Below are 15,792 nucleotides of genomic sequence, written 5' to 3' on the forward strand. Positions count from 1 at the left end.
CTAATTCCATCTTCCACTTGAATTACTTTGTTCATTTAGAATTAGTAATTGAGATGCAACTATTTTATTTTCATTTTGAATTCAGTTGGGAAACACTAAGCCTCAAATTTACATGAGCATGTTAGAGCACAATGTAAATAGGAAAAATGAAAAAGAAATAAGAAATCTCTTTTTCTAGAGAGAGAGAGAGAGAGAGAGAGAGTGTGTGTGTGTGTGTGTGTGTGTGTGTGTGTGTGTGTGTGTGTGTGTGTGTGTGTGCTGGTACTAGAGCTTTTATTCAAGGCCTGGGTGTTGTCCCAAAGCTTCCACCAAAGCTGGAGTCTACCACTTGAACCACATGATCTTCAAATCTCAGCCTCCTAAATAGCTAAGATTACAGGTGTGAGCCACCAGCTCTTGATTCTTTTTCTAAATTTTTTGGTCAAGAATTAATTTAAAATAAAGTTACAGGGAGTAATTAACCATAGCTGAGAAAACTTGAGACTTATTTGTCAGGTCTGTCAAAGATGGTCTCTGAAATGGATAAGGAAATGTTCAGACATTCCTATAGGGAAATCTCCATCTCTCAGCCCTCAAAGCTCAGAGATTTTGACCAAAACTCCTTCCTGTTACTTTCATAGTCTTGTGCTCCACTATTTCCCTGACTCAGTTTGTTTGGGAACTTTTTCATCTAAAAGAAGTGTTTGAAGGTTAGAACTGAGCACATGATAGAATGAAATAGGAGCCAGTAGTCTCTTGGTAGAACATGGGCACCGAATACTGATGTAGACATAATGATAAATTGATGTCTGTGTTACTCAAAATGAATAAGGTCTTTAGAGTTTACATTTTTAAAAGTCCCTAATTCACCTATTGTCTTCTAAAGAGTCAAAATGGAAAATAGGCTTAATACCATTAAAACATTTTTATTTTTTAAAAACAAAATGTATAAAGATGATGAGAATTTTTGACTGTGTTTGGATTTAAAAGATTCATCTTTGTGCCCCACCAGACACTTCAAAGAATAAGATCTTTTCTGTCACACAAAAGTAATTGCTTATCAAAAATACCTTAAATACCTCTGAACCTCAAAAATTTACTAATAAATTTTTTCTGTTTTTATTTTCCTTGAGACTACCTGGTGTTTGTCTTTCTTATGAATTTTGGCACATTAAAGGTATACTGGGGGAGTGGATTTCCATAGTGTAAACCTTTTGCACAATGTAACAAAATGAATACCAGGAAGTAGAGCCATATCTGGTCTGAGGATAGGGCTGAAGGAGAGAGGAGCTGTTGAGTGGAGAGAGCGGATGAGTGAATTTAATCATAATACTCAGTGTGAAAATGGAACCAAGTAACTTGAGGAGATTGGGTGGGGGATAAATTCAGGTGAGAATGATGGAAGAGTAAACTGATAGGACACATTGTACACATAAACTGGTACGTTGAATAAAACTCCTTTCTATAACTATCTAAAGATTGTGTTGTATGTGTGTATGTGTATGTGTGTGTATTTGTGTGTCGATATGGGATTAGTCTCTACTAACTAGCTTCAGGACAAAAGAAGAACTCAGTATAGCACGAATCCATCATTTTCCAAGCATTATAACATTTCTACTAAACTAATGATGAAATAGCAATAATCTGTTCTTTTTTTACATTTCCTGTCCAACTGCCTGGGATTTATACAGAATGTGATGCTTGTACTTTTCTGAGTCATTTCTAATTTCATATTGTAAGTGAATTCGAGGGATTTTCAAGAAAAAAAATTTACCTAACAGAGCTTAATAGATTGTTACTGGTTGGAAGGATATTTCCCAGACAAACACAGATCTAAGGAGGGTGCTGATCTTAAGAATAATTGCTAGTCATCCAGGGAGGGAAAAAACAAAAACACCTCTAACCCATCTCTTTCAGGGAGTTGTCCTTTAAGAAAGGGGATACTGTCTACATCCTAAGGAAAATTGATCAAAATTGGTATGAGGGAGAGCATTATGGACGAGTAGGCATTTTTCCAATCTCATACGTAGAGGTAAGGTCTTTCCCCTTCCCTCCTGACTGATTGTTTCAAAAAAAAAAATCCCCACCAGTTGAAGGACCAATGTGTGTTTTCCGTGCAGAAACTCACCCCTCCTGAAAAAGCACAGCCTGCAAGACCCCCTCCCCCAGCTCAGCCTGGAGAGATTGGAGAAGCCATAGCTAAATACAATTTCAACGCAGACACAAATGTGGAGCTGTCACTGAGAAAGGTAAGCTGGCTGGGTTCTTCATAGATGTGTTTGAAATGATAGCAGGTTTCTGAAACTACAATTGTAGTTACCTTGTTATTTTAGACATGGGACAGGGGAATTAATTAAAAACAATTATAGGCCATTTTGTTTGTTAAACAATGGCATATATTTGTAATAGTCAATCACTACTACACAAAGTAAGAACAGATTAATAATAAATAATAATAACAATTCTTTATTAATTAGAATCATCTGGATGTCCGAGGCCTACAGGTCAAATATTTAGCCAGGTAAAAGGAAGGCAAATTCCACAGTTGTGGTCCTAAAGGATCCACATCTCATTCTCTTTTCAATTCTAATTGTACTCTGTTGATTCTCTGCTACATTCCTTTTTGCACTACTAAACATAGACAGCCATGTAGCATGACATAAACAGTACCCATCTTCTGTTTCATACTATGAAGAAAGCCTTTTCCAGGCCTGGATATGATGATGCCTATCTATAATCCCAGATATTCAGAAGATGGAGATAGGAACATTTCTGCCCAAGACCACTCCTGGCAGAAGTGTGAGACTCTGTTTAACGAATAAACAAAAGCAAAAGAACAATGTAAACCAGGCTCTGGTGGCTCATGCCTGTGATCCTATCTACTCAGGAGGCTGAGATCTAAGGATCGCAGCTCAAAGCCAGTCCAGGCAGGAAAGTTGGTGACACTCTTATCTCCAGGTAACTACTAGAAAACTGGAAGTAGCCCTGTGGCTCAAAGTGGTAGAGCATACTTTTGCTCAAGGACAATGTCCAGGCCCCAAGTTTGAGGCCCATTACTGACAAAAAAAAAAAAATGATATGACTCAGGTGGTAGAACACCAACCTGGCAAGCATGAAGCCTTAAGTCTGATTTTCAAGTACTACCAACACTAAACAAACAAGGAAATAAAGGATTTCTCAGTTTAACCCCAAAACAGCCTTGTCACTGACTGTTTTGGGTATAATAAGAATTTTTGTATTGATTTTTTATTGTAAAAATACTGTACAGAGGAATTACATGAGCAAGGTAATGAGTCCATTTCCTATCCAGCATTGTTACCTCCTCCTTTATTTTTCCCCTACCATCCCTTCCCTCCCACCTCCCCAACTCCTCCCTCCACCTTCATTTTCAACATAGTGTCTTGTACTTCTCATTGTTACAATGGATCAGCTTATATCCTTATTTCGACATTTTATTATTTCCCTTCCTCTCCTCAAATTAGAAAAATATATATACCAGATCCAGGGCACTGGAATCAAATATAGTGAAAACAGGGGTTATACCATAGAAGAACATACAAATGAAACAAAAAAAATCACATGGTTCATTATAAATACATTAAAAACAACAGTAAGAAAGATAAAACCACTTGTGTCTCTATGACCACCTAATCTTCAATAGGGGAGCTAAAAAAAAAAAAAAAGCAGAATGGAGGAAAGACAGCCTCTTCAGTAAATGGTGCTGGCAAAATTGGTTAAACACCTGTAGAAAACTAAAGCTAGATCTTTATATATCACCCTGCACCAGAATCAACTCCAACTGGATCAAAGACCTTGAAGTTAAAGCAGACACCCTGAAAACATTACAGAAAGGAATAGGAGAAACTCTAGGGCTCCTTGGCACAGGCCCAAATTTTCTTAATAAAGACCCAGAAATACAACAAATCAAAGAAAGTTTGGACAAATGGGATTGCATGAAACTGCAGAGGTTCTGCATGACAAAGGACATAGGTAGCAAGATCCATAGAAAGCCCACGGATTGGGAGAAGATCTTCACTAGCCATACAACAAACAAGGGTCTCATATCTAAAATATACTAAGAATTTTTAAGATTTGTGTAAATTCACTTTTCCTTTTCAGTATGTTCTGAGATTAGGACTCACTAGGTAAAATATCCACAACTTGGACAACAAAAGAAAAGAGAATCTTCAATAGGTAGTCCTTAAACAAGAGTCTCATTTGGTCCTGAAGTTGTTGGATATATCTCCTTATCCTTATTTGACATACGGTGATTTCAACTTCTATATCCTTTTTGGATGCGGCTTTAAATTTTGCTGTTCAGCAGCAATTTGCTGATTTAATTCTGTATCAGACATAGTTTTGAGTTCAAATTTAAATTATGTTCTGTAGCATTGATTTGGTGGCTACAGGTGGCAGAACCGTGAGTAGTTTTATGACTGCAAGAGCCAAGGATTCTGTTCAAATACGTAGTGAACAGTCATGTCATGGCCATCACACAATCAGAAGGTACTCCTCCTTCCTGATGCAGATGGGAGGCTGTCAGTCCTGGGCCACAGCGATGGATATCGCCTGAATCCTTTCCATTCACTCTTTATCACTGGTTAGCATATGGACATTTCAATCTTATCCTACCAGAGGTTTGACCTCTGCCACTCATTTTCAGACTCAAGCAATTGCTACAGGTTCATTCCATCAAATCTGGAAGAAACAGGAATGTGTTATGCTCATTAAGTTATTATCTTTCAAACCAAGTCTTTAAAAAAAACTTATGCAAGTCATCATATACAGTACCAGTATGAAATGTATAAACCCATTCATATTAACCGAGTACCATTAAAGAAGAATCTACTGTGACGACTCGATGACTTAATTGCATGAATGTGGTTGATCATCTGTATTTTTCTACTAAGCACTAGCCCTTATTTATGTTCCTTTGGCTAAACAAAAACTGGGATATAAACCTTTCCCTATAGAAAACTATTATTTGTGAGAAAACAATAAAAATTATGCTTTTTATATTATTATGTATTTATGATGCATTTTCTTAATGTTTATTTCAGGGAGATAGAATTATTCTTCTGAAAAGAGTTGATCAAAACTGGTATGAAGGTAAAATTCCAGGAACCAACAGACAAGGCATCTTCCCAGTTTCCTACGTGGAAGTGGTCAAGAAGAACACAAAAGGTGCTGATGATTACCCTGACCCTCCAATACCCCACAGCTACTCTAGTGATAGAATCCATGGCTTGAGTTCCAACAAGGTAAGGAGATATTCTATCACAATAATTAATATAGTACTTGGGGGCTGGAGAAAGATAACCAGCATGTGATTTGGGGGATATCAGATTAGAACATCATATCTATTGCAAGGAAAGGAATTTATATATTATATAGTTATACCTGAGAGTACCACGTCGTAAGTATAACCTAGTTTTGCCCAAATAGGTGCTGGCATAAAGGTTTAATGCTTCATTTTGATGGTTCCATTATCAAGTTTAAAAAACTGAAAGAGGTAAAGAAAACATCAGTGTCATCAGCTTGCACATTACATATATTTCTGTGTATATATATTTTAGAAAACAATTTTATTTCTGAAAGTTGATTATTTGTGTCACAATGTATAAATAAGGTAATTATGTACCTGTATAGATATGGTTACAAAATTATACAAATATATATGTGGACACATGCAAATAACATGTCTATACATTATGTATATATGTGCATATAAATATATGCATATATGAACATATATATGAACATATAATATATTTTCCAAAATGATGTAGCTCAAAAACACATGGTTATTAATAAAATTCTACAGAAGTCTTGGGAATCTTTTGCAAGAACTCAACATTTAAATTGTATCATTAATTCCACTTATTTATTCGTTTGAATGAAAATGTGCATATTGGAAGTTTTCAGTCTTATTTCATTTGTTTCAGAACTATCAATTCTACTGTTTCACGTGAACTAGTAACTAAAGATGGTTATTTTCTTCAAGATGTAACTTAAAAGGGGATTTTCTTTTTGAGTTTGCTTATTAGAAAAAACTATCCTTCTTTTTTCACTATGTAGATTTCTTCTTTTTTTTCTGTTGAATTCTATTTTTTATAAAGAGTACTTAGTAATTGCCTTCTCCTCACTAACTTCATAGCATAAAAATTAAAATTCCCAATGAATTACTTCCCAACATCTCAAAACATCTACTGAGATACATAGTTTAATAATTTGCATAGTATAGTAGTTGTTTGTAACATGGATGCTGAGAGATGTAAAAATTATGCATCTCCAGCTAGCAAGTCCTTTCCTGTCCCAGATCATTTCCAGATAGCATACTAGGTAATGGAAATCACTCCTGAAAGATGATAAGATTCATTTACATAAGTAAATGATCTACAAATCGATCTTTAGAGAGGTGCTTTTCCATTAAATGAGCTAAATCTAGGTATTTTACTTATTCTGATCCTCTTTGAAGACAGAGATTTGGATGGGAGTAATTAGCCTCAATCATCCAGCATTAGATAATGAAAGTCTCATCCTATCTGATTTTATTTGATTATTGTAAAGTTCTCTAATATCTTCCTACCAGTAAATATATTTACCAGTAAATATACTTAAGTATTTACCGGTCAATATATCTTTATTGAGCTATTTGCATTTTGAGATCAATATCCTTCTGCAATAATTCCTATTGATAGAGAAAAGATAAGAATCTTCAGGCATAGATGTGTCTTACCCATCACCCAGCTAGCTTAAAAGACCTGCCAGATAAATCAAGTGTCTAAGCTCTTATAAAATGTCAGGAAGTTGTTTAAACAAGGGATTACTTAGCATTAAGAACCATGTAGCCTAATTAACAATGACAATGTAATCATTTAGAACACAATGTTTTATCTTGATTTCAAATGTGGTTTAAATATATTTTCAGCTTTTCTTAGCATACCAGGTTTTAAACATAAGAAGGTACAGATTTCATTAGTAACTAATTAGTATTTTAATCTTACTGAAAAGAAAAAATAAGTTAAAAGTTTATGTCCACAAATTTGAGAAAAATTCTTACTGGTTTCAGTACAACTAGAAATCATGCTACGGTGTAATTTGCTTAGTGAAAGGAAATTTCTCAGTGCTATTGCCCTGAACATGTCCTATTTCATGGCTGATACTTTCAAATAGAGAAGAGCTCACTAATGGTTTTTAACGTCCCTTTAAAACACTTGCATGTTTCTTGGCATGTTATCAGAATTTTAGGGGAGACTGAAATGTAAGCTAGTATTATTTCTCCTTTTAGTACAATAGAATCCACTTCTTATGCTTTGGAAGACAAGGTAATTGTATAACTGTGGTATTATGGGTATATTGTGGTGGTATAAGTACTCCCCAATACTAGATTTGACTTTGAGGATAATCAAATCCATGATCAAACTAAGCACTGTTAACCTGCTAAGATGTATATTGGTGACACTGGGGCTAATGGATATAGTAGAAGAGGTAAAGAGCAATAGCAATACTGAATAGCAATGACCGTGGACTTTACAGGTCTTTCTTTCTCATTCATATTATTGCTGTCTGTGAGAGGAAGCAAAAAGTGAATTTCAAAATCAAATAATTAAAATCAAATCTAACTTTTTTTGTATAACAAAATTCATAAAACAGAACTTTAGCCAGTAGAAGAAATTCTATAGACTGAAATGAAATGCAGATGATTTATATCTCAGTGAATAGTTCAGTGTCTTCAGGACTTAGTAGTTCCAAAGCTCACATGCAGTCTCACTTTGTATCAGGTGTTAAGCAGCCTCAGGTTCTGAATCTTCTCTTGAGATGCTCACTTTAGTCTTATGCCATTCACACAACCCCATGATCATGGTGTTCTATTTCTTCTTTCTTTTTTTTGAAATATTAAACAACACCATTGCTATGGTTCAAAGCCATTTCTGGAGGAAAGTCTGAGAGATTGCACCTCCAATTAATCAGCAAACTGTCTAACTGTTGATACAGTTCAAATGGAGGAGCACCATCTGTGAACAAGCAATCTGAGAAAGAACCTTAAACAAGGAAAGAAAAGGAAGGAAGGAACGAACGAAGGAACGAAGTAACGAAGGAAGGAAGGAAGGAAGGGGGAAGAGAGAAAGAAAGTAGAAAAAGGGAGAGAGGGAGGGAGAGGGAAAGGAAGGAAGGAAGGAAGGAAGGAAGGAAGGAAGGAAGGAAAGAAGGAAAGAAGGAAGGAAGGAAGGAAGGAAGGAAGGAGCAAGATAAGATACTAGAATTAGTTTTCATGAGTTTGTATAAAAATTTGCCTTTTACTCTTTTGTTTGAAGCATTCCAAAATACATCAATAATACTAAGATATACAGGAGTATGTTTCACTTCAGGAGATTAATCTTCAGAAATTATACTCCTCAAATTTGCAATAACAGTCGAAACTTTGAGAAAGAACGGGAGTCTTTGCAGGTTACTCTTACTCCCTCTTTCTGTAGAAGTATTGAACTTTGAAGCAGTAGTTATGGACATTGATTCATTGTAGTCATGAACTTACCTAGATAGAAATATGTTCATGTATACAATATTTATTACATGTGTTATTATCATCTCACAGACATAAATGAGAAGATTTGAAAGTTCAAAGAATGGGCACTGTTTCAGAAAGGGAAAACAGTAAATAAAAAGGACCAAGGAAAGCTTTCCTGTTGGGTTTCTTTCTACATTAACACACTTAAAAAACATTTGAACTGACCCAATATCTGGAAACCAACACTATCCTTAGTGTACGAGATGGACAGTGAAACCTCTTAAGATTTCACTGTCCTGGTAGTATCTTCTCATCTGATACCTAAGACCACTTCAGAACTAGTCAAGTTTCATTGTGTACATTTTTAATTAGCATAAATGATGTTATATATTTGAATCTCAATAAAATACCTTCAAACTTAGATTTCTTCTACATGTCTTCAAATCCGTGTTATACCAAATGATTATTCGATTCAATGCCATACTTTCTCTGCATTTCTCTGTCTCTGCGTTTTCATGCTTGATTGTTCTTTTTCTTTGTTTATTGTGTTTAATTTCATGGTCCCTGCTCATTTCTAAGTTGGCTTCCAGTGAACCATCCCCTCCTCTTATATCCAAAGCTCCACCTGGCTCTGACATTAATTCTCCTCAGGGAGTTCATCAGGAAGGACTGTCTCTGACTGACAGGTGTCCACCAACAAACTCTGTGGCCCCAACAACCACCGCTTCTTTTCTGGACAACTTCTTGGATGAATTAGAGAAATTTAGTGCCTTAATCTTACCAGCTGATCAAGCCAAACCAAATACCCTAAAGGACACCATCCTTGAAATCAAGGAAGAGCCCCCAGTGCCCCTCCCACTGCCTCCAGCACCCTTACCTGTGGAGTCATCTTACTCTCTCTTGTCCCTCCCCAACTCGAGTGTGACCTCACGTGCAGCCAGGCCTTACCTTACAGCACCACTGCAGGATCCTACAACGACCACGCAAAACAAGCTGGTACATTTGAAAAAACTGAGGAGCTGCTCTTCAGACCCTAAAAAGGCTCTTGAAGTCCTGGGTGATAAATTTGTGGCCTCTGCATGCACCAGTGTGAGTGCCTTGCCTGTCACCCTCCCTGCCATTGGAGAGGAAGAGGAGGAAATCTGTGAGGGGGTTGTATACCAGAGATGGCAACCAGAATCTGAAGAGCATGAAGCCTTGTGGTGTGACCATGAGGCTGCAAAAGTGACACCAAAGCTGCAAATTGAAGAGGAGGAAGAGGAGAAACCCAGCTGCTTAAAAGCTCTGGTAGGCACACCCACAGACACTAGGATCCCCAAGGAAAAGAGCAACACAGCAAAAGATATCAATGAGGTATTTAGATAGTATCTAATTGCTAAAGAACTAACTGACCTTACTACAATTAGCTAGGATAGTTAGTTAGCCATAGTAATAAACATCTGTTTTGGTACTGCCTTAGCATATTTTCTTACAAGGCCTAAAAGAATTGAGTGAGTCAGAGGGTGGAGGGATACATAAAAACATACTATAGTTTGATAAATTGACATAAATATCTAGTCCCATTGTCCCATTATTTCTGACTATAAATTCCTACTTCAAGTTTTTTTTCATTTATATACTCTTTCTAGTTTTCTAATATTAATAATGACAACTGATGGTTGACTCTTACTGCCAGGTAATATTCTCAGGCTTTTCCATCTTTAACTTTTAGATCTTGGAGAGGTGAGAGATGTTATTACCCCACTATAGAGACAGATTAATTCAACTCCAGGGGGAAAAAACATATATACACAGCATGCCCTTGATGTGAAAACACCTTGCAAAAAATAAATAGACATTTAAAATAAGGACAAAGAAATAAAGAAAATAAGGAAAAGGAGAAAAAATACTATTTCAGTCCCCATTTGACTTTTCTGAAGTGATCATTATATTCAAGTTGATAATTGCTTAAGAACTGGATCCTGAATCTTTCTCTTACAAACAAGGTATCTTGAACCATAGTTTTAACCAAAGAAGGAAGAAAATGTTCTGAAACTTTAATGTATAAACCTCTTCTTTAAAAAAAATAATAATGCTCTCTCAAATCTATGTCATCAGATTTTAAAAGTGAGTATAATTACTTGAAAATATTAAACAAGGCTGGGAAGATGGCTCAGTGGTAGAGCGCTTGCTTTGCATGCTCGAGGCCCTGGGTTCGATTTCTCAGCACCACATAAGCAAAAAGAAAAAAGCCGGAAGTGGCACTGTGGCTCAAGTGGTAGAGCGCTAGCCTTGAGCTGAAGAGCTGAGGGACAGCGCCCAGGCCCAGAGTTCAGGCCCCACGACCGGACCCCAAAAAAAAAAAAAAAGAAAATATTAAACAAAAAGAATGATTCAAGCTGGACTCAGTGATAAGTACCTGCTATCCCAGATATGCAGGATCAAAGTCCTGGCTGACCCGAGGAAAAAGTGAGACCCTCAAGTCATCAAAAATAGTATGGCATGAGTAAAGTGGTACAACAAGTAAAAGATCTTAAGATCAAACTTCAGTGCTACCCTCCCCACAAAAACATTAAGGAAAGAATAGTGTAACGAGGCATGGTGACACATCACTTCCCTAGCTGTCTAATAAGCTACTCAGCAGTTCGTAGCCAGCTTCCAACAGACTAGAAAGAATCATTTTAGGGCTTTAGCTACTTGATTTCCTTCACATTTAGAAAGTGTCTTCCTATAAATATATCATGAAGTACAATCCAGATATTCTTATGTCCAGCCATCTACATCCAAAAAAAATTAAACTGATGATACCTATCTAACTTTTTAAATCAAACTCCAAATGCAAGTGCTTTCAGAAATGTCATTTCCAAGGGTTGGTGTCATTAAAATTAGTTAAGTTGGGAAAATACTCTAGAAGCCATGAATCCTCATCTTGGACATAAACGTATTCAAATCTTGTCTTTTCTCAATGTTTAAGCCACCTTCGTTTTCTTCCGGAGATCCAAGGACTACACCTTTCCCCAGCTGTCTGTTTTCCTCCCCTCCATTTCATCCTCCTTTGGTCTCTGCACTTTCTCAGCCCACCCAGCCTTACTCACCTCCTCTCCTCCCTAAATACTCTTATCAGCAGGAGATAAGTTCACCAAAAGTAAAGGTAACTGCATCTTGAGTGTGGTTTATTGCATGTCTTTGAATGAACTTCAGTAGAGATGTACATTTCAATGTGTGCCTCCTTACAAAATCTAAGAAAATATGTAGTGATGGCTAACAACTTGTAGCATCATTAGCATGGCCTCTGCTCAACACTTGAAAAGGTACATCTGCAAAACAGCTATACTTACTCACATTCAAGAGAAAAGCAAAGTAAAATTTATATTATGATCACAAGTAAGCATCAGGATTTTAAGAAGGCTAGAATCTGCTTGAGAACCATCTCATTCAAAGAAACCAGCTTTGTGTCTGCTGTCTTCTGTTATACCACAGTGGATGTATTTCCCAACTTGAGCAGGTGCAGAAGAGTAGCAAAGCAGCATGGTCCAACAGTGACTATTTTAAGTTTTGCTCTTCCCCCAAGGTAAAGAAAATAAGGATGTAAGAGGGATGCTTTGTTGGTAGCAACTGTCAGAGCCTTCATCTCTAACACCTTTATGCTAGTGCCATGTTGGTATTTTGGTCTCCCAAAAGATATCATTTAAAAATAAAAAGTGGGACTGGGAAAGTGGCTCAGTGGTAGAGCGCTTGCCTTCCATGCCTGAGGCCCTGGGTTCGATTCCTCAGCACCACATACGCAGAAAAAAAAAAGCCGGAAGTGGCGCTGTAGCTCAAGTGGTAGAGTTCTAGCCTTGAGCTGAAGAGCTGAGGGACAGCGCCCAGGCCCAGAGTTCAGGCCCCATGACCGACGAAAAAAAAAAAAATTAAAAATAAAAAGTGTTGTTTTAGACAAAATGAATGATTAACCTTGGAAAGAGATCATGACACTGACAGTGTGGAATCAGTTCATCACAGAAGGTTTCAAGAATGATCTTGAAACCTCTTTTATACAAAAGGTGATATAGCCTTTACGTAGTAACTTATCCTCATATTTAATTTTTGACCATAAAAATGAGAACATCTACAGATTAGTGAAAGAATAAAGCTCTGATACAGCAATGTCTCCATATTCTGATACACCTGTGTGATACGTGAGCATTGCCATTAATATGATCTTCAACATTCTGATGCCTCCACTACTTCAGCCAGTCTGTGTGATTTCACCTCTAGTGTGGAGGAAACTTCTGATAAAACAACATATTTTAAATTGCTTTTTGCTTAGTGAATTTTTCTTTTAACAGGAAGAAAAATTGCCACAAATTTTAACTACTATAATTTCATTTTAACTACTATAAATTCGTTTTATAATGACTTAAGAATTTGCCTTCCCTTTTATGGGTTTTTATTCTTATGTGTTTGTGTGTGTGTGTGTGTGTGTGTGTGTGTGTGTGTGTGTGTGTGTGTGTGTGTGTGTGTGTGTGATCCTGGGGCTTGAATTCAGGGCCTGGGCACTATCCTTGAGCTTGTTTTCTTAACTCAACGCTAGCATTCTACCACTTGAGCCACAGTTCCACTTCCAACATTTTTGGTGGTTCATTGGAGACAAGAGTCTTAGGATTTTTGATGATTCTCAGATCTCAGCCTCCTGAGTAGGTAGAGTGTGAGTTACCGGTGCCTGCCAGTCTGTGGTATTATTTTTAAGGCCAGCATATTTACCCATTGCCTTTTCTTATTACCTCTTGTGCCTTAAGCTCAATCAATAAATGAGAAAAAGCTCTGGAATCTTAGTCCTCCCATTTAAAGAGATAGAGAGCTTAGATTGCAGTATCAATGAAAACCTAAGATTTAGAAGTTCATTATGCTACAAAAGCCAAGCTCATTTCAATTATATCCAGAATGATATGATGGAATGTAGGTATTCACAATAACTATATTTCACAAGAATGTTTTAATAACTACACAAAAGAGTACGTTCCACAAAAACAAACTCTTTTCTCATGTTTGGCAATAAATGTTGCTTTAATTTCCCACTGCATTTTTAATTGCATCTGCGATCCAAAATTCTTCCACAAGAGCAAAATTTGCTGCTACTCATTTACCACTGCTTTGTGGATTACAGACTGCTTAAAAGATAAACAGATTGTAGGCTTGGCATATAGTCAATACTTTCCCTAGTGTTTTATTTTTTATTATACTTTGATCTTTAAATAGTTGTACTGAGGAGTTTCAATTCAACATATCAGCTTTGACTACAATACATCTTGATCAATGGCACCTCTTCCAACATCCTCCATCTCTCCCAACCCTTCCCATTTCCCTCATGTCTCAAGGTCCATTTCCACAGATACACATTGAATATTGTAACTGCATTCTCCCACCATTCCTCTATTCATTCAGCTCCCCTGACTTTTTCATTATCTGTTTTTAAAATAATGTTTTTCACCATAAAGCTTACTGTGAATCTCAGATCTTTCTCCATGTTTCAGAATACTTTATAAAAAAGAAACTTGTTGGTTGTGGGCTCAAGTTGCAAAGGAAGTGATTAATGAGGACCAACGATGTCTTTGTCTTGGGCTTCTTTCTAGAAACTCAGCTCTTGTGATTCTATGAGGAAGTCTCATCACCCTTAAGCAATTACATCAAAAGGTGGTGCCTTTGACCCCTTTCCTAATAGGAAGTTAAGCCCGACTGGGCCCTGGTAGCTCATGCCTGTAATCCTAGCTATTCAGGAGGCTGAGATCTGAGAATCCTGGTTCAAAGAGTCAGCTGGGGCAGGAAAGTTCCTGAGACTCTGGTCTCCAATAAACTACTCAGAAAAAGCCAGAAGAGGCACTGTGGCTCAAGTGCTAGCCTTGAGCAAATGAAGCTCAGGGACAGCACCTAAGTCCTAAGTTCAAGCCCCAAAACTGGTACACAAAAATAATTAAGCCCTGATTCTTTCTAGTATAATCATATGATCCTTTTAGCTATTATTGTCCATCATTTGCCTTTTATCTATGACTCTTGATAGTTATAGGAACTCTGCATTAGTCAAGAGTGAAGTAGTTGTGTTTGCAGTAAACTAAAAATAAGGTAGAAATATGTGTCTCTTGCATATACTATAAAGTACCCTAGAGAGGTATGATGACTTCAAAGACATCAGGAAATACAGAAGATTCCAAGAAATTACTTCTATCCCAATATTCAAAATATAGTACTTGAGCATATCCAGGAACAAGGAAAACAGGAAATGTGTCTTCATATAGAGTGGGTTTGAGTCAACTAGCACCCTTGCCCCCATTACTGAAGAAAATAAGAGAACATTAAGAATTCTCTGCCAGGACCTTTAAGCAAACAAGCCACACGTGTTTTATCTTAAGAGATTAAAGATATAAGTCAAAAATTTCTAATGATTACTAAATTTTGCCTAAATGAGAATTAAGAAAGCCACATGTTTTTAATAAAAATTATTTAGTCCTACTAAACTTCTCTTAAGCCAAATTAACTACAAGATACAACATTGCTAGATACTGTCTACTACTAAAAACTTAAATGAAGATTAGCTAATTTGATGTATTAAAAAAAGAATTTACTGGGCTGGGAAGGTGGCTCAGTGGTAGAGTGCTTGCCTTGCATGCCTGAGGCCCTGGGTTCAATTCCTCAACACCACATAAGCAAAAAGAAAAAAGCCGGAAGTGGCGTTATGGCTCAAGTGGTAGAGCACTAGCCTTGAGCTGAAGACCTGAGGGACAGTGCCCAGGCCCAGAGTTCAGGCCCCACGACCGGACCCAAAAAAAAAAAGAATTTACTTTAAAAAAAAATATCAAAAGAATCAAATTTGTTGGTAGGACAGAAATGAGTATTTATAGTCCACCGTTTTTCCAAAAAGAAGCTTTATGAGTTTTTTTTCCTTACGTATTTTGGTAGACACTTTTGCCCCTAGCAACAGTTTAATACTTGCCATGAAATTTCATGGGTACTAAATTTGTTTTTTGTTTAATCTCAATCCCACTTTGTCTAATCAGTACGCACAAAGAAAAACGTCAGTTTTGAACCCAATGGTTACGGCTTCTGCTAAATATAGAACATTTCTTATATATGTTCTTAGCCAGGTACGTGGCATCCAGTAACTCTAGCCTGCCAGCTTCCTTCTACAAACCTTTTTCACTCTGCCTCTGAGTCCCTTATCAAAGCAGTAGCTCATCCTGGGCAGTTGGAAGCTAAATGGAGGAGCCAGGAGAACTGTGTGCAGACTGCTCATCTTCCTGCCCTGTCCTAACTTCGGCATGCTGTGTGTGTATGGAAAACAAAGTCCCAGA

The 15,792-nt window shown here is 37.0% G+C and overlaps 1 protein-coding gene across 4 annotated transcripts in view; it reads left to right on the forward strand.

Annotated features, from left to right (window-relative positions):
* The window catches only part of Sorbs2 (sorbin and SH3 domain containing 2), a 134,127-nt gene that overhangs the window by 103,874 nt on the left and 14,461 nt on the right, over window positions 1–15,792 (forward strand). For all 4 annotated transcript variants that reach the window (XM_042700277.1, XM_042700284.1, XM_042700292.1 and 1 more), the window contains 3 exons: window positions 1,897–2,011; window positions 2,100–2,228; window positions 5,040–5,240. In XM_042700277.1, the coding sequence (XP_042556211.1) occupies window positions 1,897–2,011; window positions 2,100–2,228; window positions 5,040–5,240 (445 nt within the window). The remainder of the gene's footprint in view (window positions 1–1,896; window positions 2,012–2,099; window positions 2,229–5,039; window positions 5,241–15,792) is intronic.

This window comes from Dipodomys spectabilis, unplaced genomic scaffold (genome assembly GCF_019054845.1).
Source record: "Dipodomys spectabilis isolate Male_0828 unplaced genomic scaffold, ASM1905484v1 ptg000009l, whole genome shotgun sequence".
Classification (NCBI taxonomy): domain Eukaryota; kingdom Metazoa; phylum Chordata; class Mammalia; order Rodentia; family Heteromyidae; genus Dipodomys; species Dipodomys spectabilis.